The 19,398-nt window shown below is 42.4% G+C and overlaps 1 protein-coding gene across 10 annotated transcripts in view; it reads right to left on the bottom strand.

Annotated features, from left to right (window-relative positions):
• AGPAT4 (1-acylglycerol-3-phosphate O-acyltransferase 4) overlaps positions 1–19,398 on the bottom strand; it is a 129,034-nt gene that overhangs the window by 67,632 nt on the left and 42,004 nt on the right. For 9 of the 10 annotated variants that reach the window (XM_067560812.1, XM_067560818.1, XM_067560817.1 and 6 more), the window contains one exon: positions 17,615–17,854. The exons of the other annotated variant lie outside the window; for it this stretch is intronic. In XM_067560812.1, the coding sequence (XP_067416913.1) occupies positions 17,615–17,792 (178 nt within the window). In that variant the 5' untranslated portion in view covers positions 17,793–17,854. The remainder of the gene's footprint in view (positions 1–17,614; positions 17,855–19,398) is intronic. 10 annotated transcript variants of the gene reach the window in all.

Below are 19,398 nucleotides of genomic sequence, written 5' to 3'. Positions count from 1 at the left end.
CCAAATGATAGGTGCTGTGTGAACTGTAACTGGAATCATCTGCCAGGACTGAGCCCATGGTCTACAAGCAGGAGCCTCTTCTACTCAAGCTAAAGACCAGGTTCATTAGCTTACAGGCAGTAGCAGACTCAAACCTTTATGTAAGTTTCACTTCTAGAGGAGGGGGGGAAAAAAAAAAAAAAGGCACATTGAGGTAGCATGGGTTACACTTCCCAAGTTTCAGGAGTCCGGGGCAGATCAAATCCCCTTATAGGCCATCACATGAAATGATGGCCTCAGCTGGGTCATCAGGGTGATTGAATCCAAGGACCTTTTGGATCTATAAGCACAAGTCTCTCTCTCTTTGAGCTAATGACCCTTGTGCTAGATCAAGTCCCTACAGATAACCCCTTCAGGCATGTCATTAGTCACCTTACTTGATTTTTGTATGAATGGAATCTCAGTTGTAAGTATGATTATGGCAATGTGCATTCACTGAAAACAAATACAGCTCATATAGCTGCCCATTTACTTCAAAAGACCTTTGAGTTTCAAGGAAGTTTGAATCCATACCTGACTATTGTGGTCTTTTTCTTCAGGGAGCTGAACCAAAACCCCAGATGCAAATATCCCTGAACTCTGGGGAAGTTCACATCCAGATCCAGACTCATACCCATCTCTACTAAAAACAGTGTCATAATCTACTGAAATATACCAGTTGTTCTCCCCATTCTATTGTGATCACTCAGATTTGGCCAAATGAATCTCTTTTCCCCCACCTTCACAAAAAAATATTCAAAAAGTAAACTGACATCTTGACTGGAAGAGCAAGCATGAGCATTTTAGCCTGAAGTATACAGTTCTGAAAATAGAGGCTTAAACTGATAGCATCTCAATCATAACTACAGCACTGGGCTAACCAGAGGGCAAATTTGTTCCTCTTTAGGCATGTCTACACTGCAATCACACACCCATGGCTGGTCTGTGCCAGCTGACCTTGGCTCATGGGGCTCAGGCTAAGGGGATGTTTAACTGCCATATAGATACTTGGGTTTGGGTTGGAACCTGGCTTTAGGACTCCGCAAAGTGAGAAGGCCCCAGAGCTTAGGTTGTAGCCCATGTGTCTACACCTCAATTAAACAGCCCCTTAGCTGGAGCCCTGGAAGCCTGAGTCAGCTGTGTAGTGTAGCCTCTGCCTCCATGTAAAATGTCTTGCCCCAGATGACATTAGATGTACATTAAATAGCTCTCCCTAAAACAGCTGCAAGCTCTCAGTCTAAAGTTTCACTGCATTTTTATTTTTTTGCCCTCTCCCACCTTCCAAGACCCTCTTCTAGATCAGTTCTTTCACTCTATTATAGGAGTATGTGGAAACAAAGCCACTCTCACAAGTACATTAAGCTATACTAGACACACAGACCTACAGTAGCACACTGACTAGTAATACATTTTCTGACCCCTTTGGGGAATTACATAAATATGTCCTGTGCACTGCTCTGTTATCTCACATCGGAAGGCTTCCCTTACCTCTCATCCCCAAGGAATTTAGCAATACCTCAATAAACCTTTAGCAGCATCTGCAAAAGCCAACAGTCTCAACCAAATAATAATGTGACTTGTTGGTAAAGATAACAATCAAGTACACAGTTCCTGCCTCACAAGTCATTCTCAATTGTCCCTGAAGGCCTAGATGTGAATTCTTGTTAAAGAGTTAATGAGGCATCAAATGGAGGGATTAGTAAATGACCTTCCAGTTGCTATATAGAAGTCAAGTGACAGTACACTGTCCATTTAAGATAAAGTAGCTCCCCTAGCTCACCTCTGCTCAGCTAACATCTCAATTTGTGTTTTAGTATCACCTAGAAGCTTCAACTAAGAGTTGGGGTCAACTGTGCTAGGCACTACCCATACACAGCAAGCCCACAGTCAAGAAACCTTCTCACAGAGCTTACTTTCTAAATAGACACGACAAACAAACAACGGAAGGGGGAACAAGCGCAGGAAGAAGTGATGACTTGCTCAAAGATGCACAGCAGCTCAATGGCAGGAATGCACGAAAAAGCCCTTGTCAAGTCCTAGTCTACTGTCTTCTCCACTGGACCACTCTGCTTCTAGCACTTGATTGATAAAAGAGTATAGTGAAACAGTTTAATAATACAGAGTGCATTTAAAGCAAAGGAGACATTTCAGTCCAAATTTCTACATGTCAGATCTTGTCACACTCAGATCTGGGTTTGAGAAAAATAAGATTCAGAGTCTTCACTGGATTTATACTACAGGTTTAGATCAAGTTACGAGCTGGGGATAAAATTTTCCACTCAGACCCACACAACAGCTCTGGAGTTCGACTGGTACAGAACTCTGTCTGCCAGTTCCTGCTTTGTGCCCGTAGGGAGAGTAGAATTTACAACCATTAACAAAAAAGTTTTAGTCTTCAAAATGAATAATGCCAGAAATCCAGGAGATTAACCACTTAGGTTCTAGTACCTACATCTTTGTCCACCTCCTTACCTGTAGGTCAGAGACTGCTATACAGATAACACTGAATGGGGGTATATTTCCAATGCAGGCCTCAGATCACCAGTCTCCCTACATATCAATTGGTGAACCACCTACCCACTACATATGGTTTTAACACGCTGCTGGGGACACCCAGAGCCATGAGCCAGCGTTAGCTCTCTGCGTCAGCAAGAGAGCTTTGCTGGAGATTGGACTGTGTGGCAGCTCGCCGCCAGACCAGTCTGCCTTCAAGCTTCTCCCAGTCCAATTCTTGCTTAGCAACTAAAAATCAGCGAACTCCAGTCCCCGGGCTCCTTAGATGTTTCTCTGATATGCACAGCCCCATCACTGTATAAACACAGAAGACTAAGTTCATTGCTTTTTAAAGAGTCAGTACATAATTTATTAACACAACTGGGGTAAACACCTTTCATTTCAAGCACAGCACGGTGTTTCTATCCTTAGTCCTTCTACTCAGTACCACTTAACCTATGCCCTTTTGTTAATAAACTTGTTTATAGTAAAAATAAAACAAGTACAGATACACATTCTAATGACCAACACCTAATTTAACAAGCTAGCTAACTCTTCGGCAGGATCCCCAGAGTGTCCAAGGCACTAGTTTTCCTTGTCTCCTCCAGTGAAGGAAAATCCAAAGTCTTTCTGTGTGTCCCTATATCTCAATCTGCCTTTGTTCCAAGAGTCAAATTGCTTCAGGAAGCATCACCTTGGAACACATCAGGGAACCCTTTAATCAAGATTGAGTCATGCACCCCCCACCCCCTTCAGGGGAGACAAGAGACTAAACCTCAGAGGGGCAATCTTACATTGTAATTATGCTCTTATGGCAATCTCTAATAAAAATGAATAGCCCATTGACTTTGGTTTGGCCTCTTTTCTTTGTCTTGAGAAAACCTATTTATCAACTCTCCCTGGTCACAGACTTTAATGCGTATCAGTGACTATCCATAATTCCACACACAGAATCGTCATATACATTTCGCAATGTTGTTACTGACAAGTGTGTTATTAGTTTCCAAATGATACCTCAAAAGACTTATTCTGTACCAATAGCACAGCAGTAGCGTGTAGGAGTGTGAACACAGGGCCTCAAGACCACTCTCCCCCTATATACCAATTGGTGAACCACCCACAACATATAGGCTACAGACTCAACACTCCTACTATAAAAGCATAAAACTAAAACATTTAGCATCTTGCCTTTCATGTACACTCCAGAGACACCACCGCCTCCCTTCTCCTCCATTCTGGAGTAGGTCAGTGGACTCAATTTACTCCAAGCACCCTCCTGATAAGATTTAAAGAGCTCACCTTTCAAATTCAGCCCACGATCCACCATTAGCCCATCTATTCTCTGCACAATACAGGCAAATCCTGGAATACCCCACAAACCTCAGTGGAGGCTTTCCTGCTGTCTTCTGGCACACTCAAGTGTGACACATGTATAAGCCCTACCTGCCAAGTTCTTTCCATGTCAAGTAGTATGCAATTACCAGTTCCTGCCCGCTCATTCCCTCTTTCCTCAGGTCAAGTCACTTGGACATGCAATGGGACCTAAAGGGCTATGGATGCCCCTTATGTATTGCCTGTCATTGTGCTCACATTGTTTGCGCACAGACTTTGGGCCATCAGCTGACAATCTTAGAGCCTCTTTCCAGCCTAGGGTCCAGATCCCAAGAATACATGGAACTGCCATTAATCCACCCCTATACCTTCCTAGCCAAGGGCTGGTACTTGTCATAGTTCAGGGCAACTGCACTTGTATTCCTTCTCCATGATCTAGCAAGGACACCCAATCTAGGCTCCCAGCTCCTCAGCCATTAGCTCTCTAGGGCAGACAGACATCTCCCTCCTGACCAGGGTTTTTCCAGGCTGCACAGTTCCCTGCCTACATTGAGATATTCCCAGCAAACCAGACTATCCAAACAGCCCAACGTCTGCAGTTTGCTCTCTCATTGAAGGCTATGAACAATGTAGTTGCCAGCAGCCACAAGTTACCACACATCTTTATAAGCAAGCACATTTATTCGGAAGATGAAAGCATTAAAGACGATAAAAGAACCTACATGCATGCTAATAAGCGTGCCACAGATCAACCTCAGCTCCAACAAGGGCTCTGGCAGGAGTCAATCCTTCAAACCTCATCACGGGGGTTTTCTGTGATTCTCCGAGATTCATCTGTGATTACAAGTTCATAACAACCTTAGCTCAGAACAAGCACACCCGTGAATAGTTCAGTCTTTCGTTTTTACTGCTTGGGCCTTTGATCTTGCCCTGATGTAACAGGTGATCAGCAGACAAAGGCTTGTTCCTCAGAGGGTAGCTTCAAAAGGCTGGGTTTTTACATAACTAAGGGGTGAGGAATTTGCATTTACCTCCCACCACATGGTTCCCAGGAAACCCACTTCACATGAATTGTCTCAAAAGCCCATTCTTGTCTGCCACATCATTCAATATACCCAGGTCCACAATACATAACCTTTGCATTTAATAGTGGACTCCAAACCTTAATTCAATAAGGTTTTTCCAGGATATTGCAAGACACTGCTATATCTACCACAGTACTCAAAAGATGCTAGAAGACTCTAGCATACAACTAGAGACCTTATTCTGGGAATTCAGTCATCCAGGAAGACTTTGAGAGACAATGGATGCATATCTGCAGCACATATTATGTATTCATTTAGATTGAAATTGGGCAGGGACTTGGGGAGGACAGAGCTATGGTGGTCATTGGGACATTAACTAGGACTTCATTGAGTTTCTAGCATTTAGGGTATTTAAAATATCTTTAGTATTATGTTGTAATTCAAAGTGGAATACATCTTCAATCCCAACTCTAGTTGAACTAAATTTGTCTGGAAATCAATCTGAAATTTCATGTGTGAGAGTGCATGTGTGTTCATTCATACTTAAAATGGGAACAGCATATTTAAGAACAAGCTAGTGACAGATTTCTGTATCCAAGACAAAAGGTCATTGCCTTCATGTGATCAGATATCAGTGCCATTACACAGAAGGGGCTTATGTTCAGACAATAACAAACAATATCCACTGATATTTGTCAGACATAACACTTCATTGATTAAATTGACAATTTGGGAGGAGCAATCTGTGATCGACCTCTGAAGAGATAGCTAAATTCAAACAATGGAAGCACTTTTCTGAATACACCTGGGATAAAATTTCTCTCTCTCTCTGTCCTTTGTCTGTGTGAAGGTAATACCATCAAGAAACACAAAGTCAGAAAGACCCTTGAGATAAGAATCCATTACAGTTTTGTTCCTTCAAACTCAATTAGACCATGTAAGTTTGCTCTAAAGTCAGTTTTCCAATATAGCAGCTTCAGCTAAGTGCAGGGTATTATAATACTACATTGCTTGGATAAGACCCCAGAACAACAAAGAGAAGGCTGGAAAATGCCATCACCTTTTATTGTAAAAACCAGCATTAGGAGAAGGTACAGAAAAGAGCCTCATAGCAATAGCGAAGTCAGAGTGCAGCAAAAAATTTTAACAAAAGCCAGTGTAAAATTCCTTCTGGCTATAACCCCTCCTAGCTTCCCAGAACCCAGGTAAACTTCTGCACTGATGACAGCCAGAAATTATGTTTGTATGATTATCCTCCACATTCCTTTGCCTATCACAGTAAAATATATTAATTCCTCGGAATCGCTCCTGAGTATTGCATATTGATTCCTGGACTTTTGGTTCTAACTACAAAACCACAAAAGGCTCTAGCCATGTATGGAAGAGAACACTTGTTCAAATCGTAACTTTCCAAAAGTCATAAATACACAGTATTGAGATTCAAACTAAAAACTGCTCAGATGCAGAACAGATAACCAGGAAAAACTTAAAAATAGTAGTAATAATCAGGTTCAAACATGCCCTTCCCTCCTCTAGCACCATGAACTAAAGGAAATGTTAGCTATTTATACCCCATGTTTGTATTCTCCCTCGAGCACGAACGCAAATATTAATTGAAATTGGTGAAGGTGGAACCATCTACCAGTACACTCATACTGGAAAGAATCTCTTATGCTGTGTTGTCTTTGTAGTTTCCCCCTTTATGTTATGAACACTATCACAATGGACAAAAGGGAACTGTAAGAGCAACTGCTTCCCAGAGAACAAATGGATTGCAGAACTGTTCGTGTTTGTTTTTCCATCCTGAAATAAAGAACTTGTGATCCCAGCAGCGAGGCCTTGGGGTGGGAGAGAAAAGATCATACCGTTTGTAGACCTGAATAACTTAGAGCAGCGGTTCTCAACCTTTTTTCCCCCCCGAGTACCACTCCGGTCAGGTAGAATCAGGTCAAGTACCGCTTCACCTGACTGTACCTGGCCAGAGTACTACTCGGAAAATAAGCGCAGTAAGCACTTTCAATCAGTACCCTCCGCCGAAACTCTGCATCCCTTTGCCCGTTTACAGTGATTATGACATATAATTCTACTATTTTTGCAAGAAAGCTTTGTGCAATATGGAAACAAATCTACTGTAGCATTGCTATAAATGCATCTCTTTAAATATAATGCATAAGACAAAGGGCTACGGCAAATAATGCACCCTACTCTACTATTTGCCACCTTTCAAAGCAGAAGGATTAAATCCAAATATTAATCAATCTTTATAAGTTACTGTTCTATTAAGAGTGGATCTCAAAGACAACTAATCAGTTTCATAAATTAACAGCCAGTTGTTCTTTCCTTGGGTGCCCAAAACTCTTAATAAAGTCAATAGACATTTTGCATATGCAAGGCCCAATGCAAGTCATGAGTACAGGCTTGTGGTTAGGGCGTTGGAGGGGGATGTAAAAGGTGGAGATTCAAGTCCTAGCTCTGCCACAAGCTTCCTGTGTGACTATAGATTAATTAATTGAAGGACACTGGGATGATGGGAGAGCATAAATACATAATTCATCTTAAGAAAGAGGGTCATCTCATAAGTGGTATAGAAAACAGACTCCACAAATTAGAGTGAAAACAGCGGTGTAGCCACAGGACAGGTGAGCTGCCCCAAGTCCAATCACTCAAGACCCTAAGTAGGTATTGTGCAGCTAGCCCCTCCACTGCCCATGCCACAGCAGCTACATTTCTATTTTTAGCATGTTCATGCCATCAAAGCTAGCATGTGTATGTTCACCCCAGATGGAAATTACAACTCCAGCTGCAGCACAGTTCTTTCAGTCCTTACTTCTCACTTGCTCCATGAGCGAAGTAAGCTGTGACAGTTGTGGCTCATCTCACTTCCTGCCCACCCAGCTGTACAAGAGAAGAAAGTAGTGTTCTCCCTACCCTAGCAGCAGATAGGAAAGATTCAAGCCTCAGCGCTCGGTCTATAATAGCCAGGAAAAGGTGACCACAGGGGAAAGATGTGTCTTTTCCCTGCCCAGTTTATGGAAAGTAGGAAACACTGTTACGCAACTGTGTTGGTTATTTTCTGTCTTTTCCATCTTTGTCATTAAGAAAGCTCACCCTGAGGAAGGAGATGTGAAACTGAACTTGAGGAGTTAGGCTTTGTTTGGACTGTCCTGGCTGGTGAAACTGCCCACCAGCTTACAGTCCCTTACTGCCCTGTGTGATTGCATAGCAAGGACCAGGATCTGGCCCTTAAGTTGTACTGTACGTTACATAGGTTATACTTTTTTAATTTAAAGAGTTACCCTCCTACAATGGGTTTTTCTGACTTGAGAAAAATCTAGGCCTCCCCACCTATCAGCATTCCTGAATGTTCTGGATGCTGCAAAACAGAAGTGCATCAGGCTGTCTGGGAAACTCAGATACCAATTCCAAGTCCAGTAATGAAACCCCAAATGTGAGAGAGAGAGAAGTTCACCTTGCCTCCCTAAAAGGTGCATTACAGGAAGGTAAAAAGCCATAATGTGCAAGCTGCTGAGCACCATCAGCTTCCACTGCCTCCAGTTAGGGCTGCACATTTCAGTGGATGGAGCTGTTCAGCCCTGACGCAGATTGGGCCATTCATGCACAGCAAGAATCTCTGTCTCCCAGAAAAGATTCGTTATAAGACCGCTCTAATCACAATGGGGGGAGAGGGGGGAGGAAGAGAATGAATGAGAAACTGGGACACACTCTTCAGGACACCCAGAACCATAAGCCTCAGTAAGGGAGATCTTTGATGGAGCTTAAACCATGCATCAGCTCCTGGCCACACCAGTCTGCCTCATCAAACTCCTTCAGACTCTGCCAGTCTTAACTCAGCCTTACAGGGAACATTCAGTGAATCACAGTCCCCAGAGATGTGTATCTATAAGTGCAGTCCCTCACAGGTTACTAGAGCAAATTAAGTTTGCTGCCACTATCCTGTTGGCTCGGTGAGGACATACTCTTTACCTTAAAACAGCATTGAGATGGTTTATTAAAAAAAAAAAACAAAAAACAAATAACAAACCTAAGAATAAAAGTTTGTTAATGAACACATTTAAGTGACACAAAGAAGAGATGCAGAAAAAAAAATCCCCCCGAAAAACAAACAGAACACCACTTTTTAGTTTCTAAAGGCAGGTCTGCACTTAACACAGCAGCAGCGCAGCTGTGACACTGTAGTGCTTCAGTGAGAACACTACTATGTCAATGGGAAAGCTTCTTCCGTCAGTGTACTTAATCTACCTCTGAGAGAGGCAGCAGTTATGTTGATGGGAGAAGCCCTCCTATCAGCACAGCATGGCCTACACCGGAGGTTAGGTTGATATAAATGCATTGCACAGGGGTGTGGATTTCTCATACCCCTGAGTTACACTACAAACTTACATGGATATAACTGTGTAAGCCTGGCCTAAGACTCAACTTTAGCAAGCTACAATTTCTGCCAAAAGAACTCTCACTGCCATCAAGTTATCAGCAACACCAGCCCTTCCAGAAGGAGGATCCAACATTCACAGAATGAGAGAGTGCTGTCCCTTCTGTCCCCTAAGGGGTGGATAACTAGAATGTCTTTTGCTTCCCTTATATTTCCCTATGTCCATTGTCTTCCAAAAGTAAACCCAAAGTTCCTCTCCCCTGCTGGTGTGAAGATACCAGCCTGTCTTCTTCATCCTCTTCCTGTGAATTTGCTCACTCTGTTGGTTTGATTATTTAGTTTACCTTGGTTGTAAATGTACTTTCATTGTCCCCAGCATTACCTTGCTCAATTTACAAGGTAGACATGGGCAAACAGCTAAAACATTCTTGTGTCTAGGACAACCCATAATCACCACAACAAAATGCCTGCACGTGTTTTGAGACCATATTACCAGCATACATTCCTATTTATAGGCTACCTGTACATACATCATGCAATGACGTTCATGACCAGCATGTCACCAGTTATTAATACAATACCATACAAAACATCATTTGGCTAAGCACTCAGATAACAGTGCGTTGAGTGTGCCCTTTGCTAGTTGGCATAAAGGGGCTCTTTGGGACACAGAAAATTAAAATCCACAAAAAGGAAAGGGTACAAGTTACTGTCTGCACATCGGGGCAAACCCTGCCCAACCCCATGCACAGAAGGTCCCATGCTAGGCAGAGTTAGCTCTGTTCCTTCCACTGAGTGAGAGAAGCAGGATGCAGAGCATCTATGCAAAGGCTCCGTATGCCTTACATGTTACAGAGCAGAGTTCCGTATACCCTGGAATAAAGGTGGGGGGGTCTTGTGGCATATGATGGCAGGTGAGAGCTGTGCTAGTGGATCCATTGTTTCCCATTTCATTTCTGCTCCCTTCACAGAATAAGGAAGTGAGGAGCATCACCTCCCCCCACCCCGCACTCTCATGTCTGTCAAACAGTAATTTGTCAATCATAATTTGCAAAGTAACTTTACCCTGAGGTGTAATAATATCCCTTTGAAAACACGAGAATAATTTAGCACTGCCTTAATTTATTTATAAGTCAGATTAGGAGCCAAGACATTTTAAAACTAAGCATTTATTCACGCAACTGTACCACTCCTTTTATTCTTCAGTTTCCTTTGGAAAGTCATGTGCATTCACTGCCCTGTGTAATGACAGTGCTGCCTCACAAACTTCACCCCCAAGCAGAGAGCCTGAAGAGGCCTGGTCACCACTGGGGTGGATGAGTTAACTCTTCCCTGACCAAAGGGTCCACACAAAGCCTAGGTCCCACTGAAGGCTCTCTGCACAACACTAACTGGCACCTTAAGGAATCAATCAGTAGAGCCACATTCTGGTTTATTTCAGCAGAATCGTTTTGAATGTGGAGAGGACTCTCTGTAGCAGAGCTACACTCTAAAAGGCCACTTCAAAATCTGGTCCACACTGGGAGCTGTGCCACCTCAGTCAGAGCTCTGCCACAGAGACGGTGACCCTAAAGAAACTCCCAAAGCCAACTGGTAAAGGGGATTATAAGAATATCCTGATGCTGGTATGTCATTCTGGTTCCAACAAAGCAGCTCAAATGAGATCTTAAATGAAAGCCAGGGTCATGGTGGTCATTAATATCATTGTGAAATGCATGTACAGATACTATGTAAGAAAGTCTCTGCATAGCACACTGGAAATATGTTCCTGTGTCAAGGTAGGTTGATAAACAGCTTTCTGCCACGCAAACGATGTTTATTCAGTTCTCCCCCTCGGTCTGCATGGAACTGAGTTTTGTAAGTTAACAAAAATGGGTCCACCACCACTGATTTTGTACGTGAAGGTGGGGAGAAATGGAGGACATGAAGTCTACAGGGGTCTTCCTGACTGAGGAAACAATGAACTTTGGAGAAGATAAGAGAAGGCTAGGAAGACACGCCTTTATTCTGCATCTAGGAAATAAATGGGCAGTGTGATTATATTAATGAAAACAGGATCACAACCTGCCCTGCTTGAAATACGTTTCTCACCCAAATGTCCCTTGCAGTATTTAGACTGAAGGTTAGCCTGTTTAGTCTAGTCTCTAGGAATCACGTTATGATTTTGTGTTTTATGTAACACTTCTGTTTCTATTATCCTTACTCCAGATCTCTTAAATATTTGTTTTTATTATAACTATCATAAGTTTATTATCAAAGACAATCTCAGTGCTGTAGCAATATAAGGAGCTCATCCAGAGTCAAATCAAACAAGTTGGTGTGTACACTGACCCCTTGGGGACAGCAGACCTGGTTTTTCTGTATCCAGTGGATAAGGGGCTGGACACTACAGAGGAATGTTTCAGTGGGACTCTGGGACTGGGTACAAGGCAAAGTGAGGCCTGGCACAGTCCAGAGGCGGTTGTTTGGGTGGTATCAGAGCTGACACCCAGTGAAGCACAAGCATGTCTCCCTCTTGTTGGAGGCAGGGAAAGAGCTAACAATAGGACTGTCAGTCCTGGGCACCCCAAGAACAGGCAGAGACAATTCTTTCCCTCAGCTCTAGTAGTTTGGGGGAGTACCCAAGCTACACCACATCTTGGAAGGGCCCAGACTGCTCCCCACATTACCCTAGACCAGCTTCACAGACCAGCGCAGGAGGGCGCCAGGCTCTGCACCCTCTCCTTTGTGGTGGTTTGCAGCCCCCAAGACCATACAGAGGAAACAGTCCTTTTACAAGTCTGAGTACTGCAATTGCCCCTCTAAGGGCTGCAATGCATCCCACACTCAGGCAAGGGGGGGAGGGGGAATTCCGGAGTGTCCCCCCAAATTCTGTGCAAAGGCTGAGCACAATCTGTCCCGATGTAGTTTTATAAAAATCTGGTTGTTTGCCAGATTTATGTTCTAACACCTTCTTTTATTTTAAGAACATGTTGTTGAACTTTGCAGTGGTTGATTTCATTCTAGTACAGCAACTCCCAGCAGTTCAGTACAGAGGAGGGTTTAACAGTTGTCATTTTAAAAAGGGGACTTAACAGATTTGAAGCAAATTGGTGAACACATTTGAAGCTAAGACTTATTGGCATAAAAGTGTTCTCAGCCCAGGACCAAAGATTTTGTACCAATATTTTTGTTTGTGTTTGATTTGGGACTGAACATGGTACTTACTGATGTGACTAATAATCAGCTACTGGGCTTGAGCCAAGACTAATACAGACTAGCAGCGTTCAGACTTCCCTATACAGCTCTGCCAAGCAAATGAACACCCTCTGCTCTTGCAGCCTCTTCAGCTAAGGGGGCAATGTGGACAAACCAGGATAAAATTCAGATTAAACTCATTTTTCCAGATCCAGGTCACTGTTTGACTACTAGTTTGCAAAGGGATAGGCTACTGCATGTGACTCTTGATGCTCACACTAAGTTATCTGTGAATTACTTCTGCCCATTGGAGTGAGAATCAAAAGCGAATTGCAGCTCTACCACCACCACCTTCAAGTTAAAAACTTTCCTGCAGCATTTGATTGTATTTTAGAAACTGATCAATGAAGACTGACTCATTATTTCATCTAGGGCTAGGGCATTGGGCACATTAGTCAGGCAATGTAGGGAAGCTCATATAGCTGCCATCTATAACTTTGTTTTGAGGATGGGGGTACTAAAAATAAGCCAGAAATCTTTTGAAATTTATATGGCACATATCAAGTCTGATTCTGATCACTCTTTGTTCTGATGCAGGAGAGATGAGAGTAAGGATAACATAAAATGTATGGACTATTTCAAGAAGCCAGCAGCATTTAGCTTATCTTCCCTTCTTTCCTCATTATGACTATCAGAGCAGCGAGAATACTATATGTGCAAAGCAGAAAATAAGGCAAAACAAAATCTCTACTACCCTTTGCGACTTTGAGAACTTTTGTACTGTCAAAGATGAAACACTCTTCCCCTGAATTTTGTGAAATCCTTATCTCTACCTTCAACATCAAAATGTAAGGACTTGCTTGATCTAAAAGAATTTGCTATGCTGCCTTCACTTTGCTCTGTAGTTATGCTAACCGTGGCCGCTCTGTTTCACTGTTTTGATTGACTCTGTGATTCACACTATCATAAATCGCCCAAAGAAATATGAGGTTTATCACCATGTCGAAGTACACGCTTTACTTTCTTCAAGTGTAAACTGAGGACCAGATCCTGCAAGCAGAACCCTCTGTTAAGGACCTCAGTCTGATCTATGCATAGAATAACCCAACCTAAGCTGTTGTAAATTAATACACTAATGCTCTTTAGTGCATATATTTTTAAAAATATCGATTTTTACTAATTAGTTTAGTGCAGTTTCTTTCAAATACAGCTTTTTAAAAAAAACTCAGTACATTCATCTGCTTGGTGTTGGAACAAGGAGAGACTCATTCCAGGTTTGCTGACCTTTAGTGAAGCACGGGGGGGGACGGGGACGGGGGGGGGACACGGCCAGGGCCAGGAACAACCCCTCCCCCCCCTACAGCTAATTTGCTGTGAGCATGAATGGACAAAATTTCAAAACAAGGCCTCTTTCAGCCAAGTCAAGGTTATGGGCTAGATGTGCAACAGTGGCTGAGCAGTGCTTTGCATAACTGGACAATGGGCAACAGTGGCCACCTAGGGTTACTACCTTTGAAATGCAAAAAAAATAAATAAAAAAATAAAATGGTACCCCTCTCCTCCATAAGGAAGGCCCACCGCAACCCCAACTATAAGGCAACTCCATAGCCCTCTCCCCTTTAGCCACTTAAAGTATCTAGAGAGATAACACATAGATAAGATTGATAAAATTGCACATTTCCTCATAGTCTCGACTCAAATCCTCTTTCACACACGTGCGGTGTTGCTTGTGTGTTGGTGGGCAGACAGCTGCGGTATTTTCAACAGTTTTGATCTGTTATTGCTTAAACTGTGCAAATGGGAACACTGCAGCATCTTTAGCAGGATACAAACTTTTAACATTAGATATCCCAGTGTATTGTGATAATAATGCAAATCTTTAGACCCACGTAAAAAGAACCTAGATTATTTTTTTGGCATCTGACAAATCCATAAAAATAACCAAACACACACACCCCAGGCCTGTCAAATGCTGGCCAGATGGTAACCCTATGGCTACCACTCCCGATCCCAAGTATATCCAGGTGCTGGGCCAGCCCCCAGCATAAACTAGAGAAACTTGAGAGCTGCTCTAATCTGATGATGATTGCCAGTATCTAGGGACCTTTCGAGCATCTGAGGGATCATCCCAGTGTAGCGAAGAAGGCTGAAGCCCTCAGCAGACAGACTCTTGAACCAATGCACTCTAAGAGATCAATCCGTAATCAACATTCACATCCACAAATAAGGCTACACTAGAGTGCAGCACCTGCAGTAACAATCATGAATGAAGGTGGCATAGAAGCTGCTATGGCTCGCCACCACAGCCACACAAGGATTCTTCTATGCAGGGGGACTTCTCCAGTAGCCAGCTAAGCTGGCTTTAGTGCTATTCGGCCTCATGAGAGCTGAGCCTTGGCCAGGATCTGGCCCTACACCTGGAGTCACTTATGCACACAAGTGAATAGCATCTGCATGCAATACACTCCATTTACTCATACAAATAGAGTACAAATGCAGTCAGAGTATTAACACACACAGTAACAAAACCTGTGCCTGCAATAAAAGGGAGGCTTCTTTGAAATCTGGTGTGGCAGGTTTCAGCCTTTGGGCTCCCTGCTTTGGGCTCCCACAGTCCTGCTATACACCACCCCAAGCAGCAGCAAGCTGACAGAAATAGGGAAGGGAAGGTGGGTCCTCCACACTTGCCTAGAGAGGGTTTTCCAAAATGCATGCCTTGGAGGTGAGAGAGACCTGGTCCTCCAAAGGCTAGTAACAGACGATCAGGGCCTGCTGGCCCAAATAGAAAGAGCTGCCTGGCCTTAGCAGTTCAGTTCCAGGCTGGGACCAATGGAGTGAGGGATGCTCCTCTCTGGTCAAAGGAGCCTGGCAATCAGACAGAGTTCATGGCTTGCTGAATTTACACAGCTTGGATTGCAGAGAGAACTGGAGACATTGGCCCTGAGATAGGGCTAGAGACGGAGGGGCCCATAGGAAGAACCCCAGTGAAGAACTGAATTTGATCAGCACATGGCTGCTGTGTATAGGGTCCTTAGGTTGGAACCCAGAGTAGTGGGCAGAGCTGGGTTCCCCTACCAGCTACAGGTAAAGGGACACAAGGCTCATCTGGGAGCCCAAACAAAGGGCTGAATTTAAAAGGTCCCAGAGGCAGGGCTGAAGATCCTAGCAAGGGGAAATAAACTAACATCCCGGAAGGGGTTCACTTGGACTTTCTGACTTGGCCCAAGGTCCAAGACACTGAAGACGCACCAAAGTCAGCTGGCAGACTGCAGAGGGCACTGGAGTGAGACAAGGACTGTGATATTGCATCCAGATGCTCAGAGGTGCTCAAGAGTTAAATGCCCCTTTGCAACTATTCTTGTAAATAAAAGCATTAGACCCAGGTGTAATAAAAACCACGCAACATTTTTTTTTAAAAAAACCACACACATACACACCCCTAGAACCACCCCAAAAGTCTATCCCTACTAGTATCTACTAAAATAAAGTGTACTTGGATTTTGATGGGATGGACCTGGTGACTGCTCTAAGAGGAGAGGCCATCAGAGAAGTGTTTTTCTTTAGAGCTTTCCTGATCCAATGATGGCTTCACGAGATTCCAGGGGGCTCCCTCTCTTTATTAGGAGGGCCATTTGCCATTGGACCCTTCCCAATTAAGTCCTTCCTACGCTCATCTTCCACCAAGTGCCTTGCAGCAAACAGACACTAATGTCTCTGCCCTTAACGTCTCCAAGAGGCACTGAGCAGACTGACATCTACTTCACTCTCTCTGCATCAAAGCTCAAGACAGTCTCCTTGACAACATGCCCAAGGTTGGTCACAGAGATGCACATAGGTTCTTGCAGGTGTAAAATAAAGATGTTCCATTCAAAACACAATGTTATCAGTAAGATTGTGGTTACTCTTACTGAAAGTCTCAGTGGATACTGGAGGGAGAGGGAAGAGGAGGAACTCCATTTTGTTGCTTGTTGGAAGACACGTTCTGTCATGTGTTTTGAAAACTAGCAACTGCTTATGAGCAGATCAGTTCAGCAGATTTTACAAGACAGTGATTCATCATGCACTGAAGGGCAGGATCAAGTTTTTTCCTGTTTCCAGTTCTTAGTACTAGATAGATGAACTGAAGCATTGTTTTCAGCATACCCTTTTTACTGCACTTAACACAAGTCGCAGGAATTGCATTGCAGTTAAGGCAGTTTTCTGATAGAATTAGGATATTCTCTCTCCTATAACTGTGCTGAGTTGCTAACATATAGTACTGTTAGACAAACAGAGCACATGAAGAGTATTAAGAGCTATCTCTCATGTATTTCACAACAAGGCATGTGCTTTTACAGTAACTCCTGAAAGCCAACGACCCTGTCTGACAGCATGATTCATAAGTTTCATATGGTCATATTTATGACACCATGTGGTCTATCAACAATGGGCCAAATCCTTGCTCACAGAGGTCCATGGAAGTTTTAGCTGAGCAAGGACTAAGCAAAAACTGAACATTGATTTAAGGATTTAGCCCAATGATTTTAGAAACAGTGACAGTTGGGAACACATTCGTATTCTACAGTCCATATGCTGCTATGCTATTGAAAATAGACACATTACATTGTTTTCTCCTTTACAATTAAGCTTTTGGGCTGATTCTGATTACAAGTGTTTTTTTACACTAGTGTAATTCTCACTTCCATGGAGTCATTTGTGATTTACACCAGTGAGATCACAGCCATTTGGTTTTTATTAAACATGCATACTCAATTTAAAAATAAACCAAACAAACATGGTAATGTGTGTGTCCATGAAAACATTAGCAGATATACTGGATGAAAACTATTTAGAATGTATGTAGCTATATATAGTGACTTCATGCCTCTGTAAATATTAAGTTCTATCATTCCTTGGTCAATATTTACCCTTTTGGCCAATCAAATGTGATGCTCATCCTAAGATGCTAATATATCTATTATCTTATGCCAAGTGAATGACCCAATATGAGTGGATGAAAAAAGTTAGACTAGCATATTTGACAAGAAAAAAAAACCCTATGTACTTTAACCAATACAGTTACAGTCTCACAGCAACATGTAGGGATTTATATACAAAAATATGCAAACAAAGATAAGATTACTACCTATCAACTAATTCATTGGTTAAGATATGGAAATAAACTTTAAAAAATTCTTACGGCTTGAAATGCAGTAAGCCAGTCTGCAATTGATCTTCCTGAAAAGCTGCTTGTTGATTGGCCAGAGGACAAGTGTGAAGAGCTGAATGAAGTTGATTATCAGTCCCGATACTATAAATATGTAGCAGATAAGAAGGTGGCAAATGAACTGAGACTTCAGAGAACCAATGATGTCCATGGTTCCTTAAGAATGGAAGGGGAACTTCCAGAAAGAGAAAACCCAGGAATTCAGGAGACAGTCTGCAAAACCAAGCAAAAATATCAGCTGTTAGAAATAATAATTTGTATGTATAGATATTCATTTTTAGTATTAATGTGAAGTGACTGCTTTCCTACTAAATCTCATTTAAATATATATTTTATATTCTCAAGAGAAGACCTGGTTACAAATATTTACAAAGAGACACAGAAAGAGAAAGTCACATCTTCAATCAATTTACCTCAGATTTGGTAGTAAACACTTGAGCATGTGCCTAAATCCCATTGAATACAAGGATTAAGTGCTTTGCTCGATAGGGATGGGATTACTCAGGTACTTAAAGTCAAATATGCTCAAATGCTTTGCTGAATCAGATCCTTATTGACACAGTATGAAATATCTGAGATAAGCATTCCGTACAGCTAACTATATTCAAAAGAAAATGTATTCCTTGGACATTACTTTTGTGATCAGCCTTATAGTCTCAAGAAATTCAAGACAAAAATAGAAAGAAAAAAAACTTAGGCCCCATCCTCTGGGGCAGCGGTTTTAAATCTAAGCTTGCAAGGCACCCTGAGAGGATGCATCTATCATCCACCTCCTTTGTCCCTGCTAGGAAATGGCACTACATACATATCTGCATGAGTGTAACTTATTTTGCTTTTGAAGCCTTGTCTCCCTCTATAAAACACCATCTACCCCAGAACTCCATTTTTTAAATTGCTAATTCAAGACTAGTCCATGAGAGTTTACGGACCAATCTGGCCTGAGGCTCCATCCTTTTCTGCACAGCCACTGTTCAGTGTTTCACTTTTGTATAGGCTTCCAGGGCATACCAGGCCCATTCACACAACTAACATTCTAGAAGATCTTTCAGAATTTTTTTCCAGTCAGGATTTGCCAAGGCCCATGAGTACCCATGAGCACTCCATCCCAAAATTTTCATAGAGTCTGTAGATGTTTGGGAATGTGGGACTCGGTTCTGCCACGTGCTAAGTATTCTGGCTCAGTGCAGTAGATACCTTAAGCACATGCTTAAGTTTTAAGCAAGCGAACAGTCCCATTGAAATCAATAAAACTACCCACATGTTTATAGTTAATCACATACTTAAGTACTTTGCTAAACAGAGCAAATGAGCTGATCATCTTGCAGGACTTGAGTGTTTATTCAGTAGTTGTACATAAGCTGAAAAAGTGAACCACCTCAGAAGATTTTGCAGGTCACTTTTAAGGCTACAAAACCTAGAAAGGGAATGGCTTAAAATAAGGGGTGAAATCCTAGCCCCACTCTATAATTTGAAATTACATGTCAGAAGCTTAAAAATAAGAAGTATCCCCCCTTTTAGAAAGAGGAAATTAAAAAAAATTGCATGCAGCTTTTCTCTCGCTATTTTAACATAGTGCACTTATCAAGTTTTGGTTTACTTCTTTATGCATTGGCATCCTGAATGGGATCTCAGTAGCAGAGCTCTCAGAATATAATGTTGGTTAAGCTACGGAACCAGCAAATAGCACTTCACAATATAGCCTGTAGACCCCCCTGTAAAGAAATGATATTTTTTGTTGACAAAGTGGTGTAAGTTTT

Source organism: Emydura macquarii, unplaced genomic scaffold, assembly GCF_026122565.2.
Source record: "Emydura macquarii macquarii isolate MOO-44397 ecotype Brisbane River unplaced genomic scaffold, CSIRO-AGI_Emac_v2 contig_2308, whole genome shotgun sequence".
NCBI classification, from domain to species: domain Eukaryota; kingdom Metazoa; phylum Chordata; order Testudines; family Chelidae; genus Emydura; species Emydura macquarii.
Note: the sequence above shows the minus strand (reverse complement) of the source record. Positions and strands in the feature narration are given on the sequence as shown.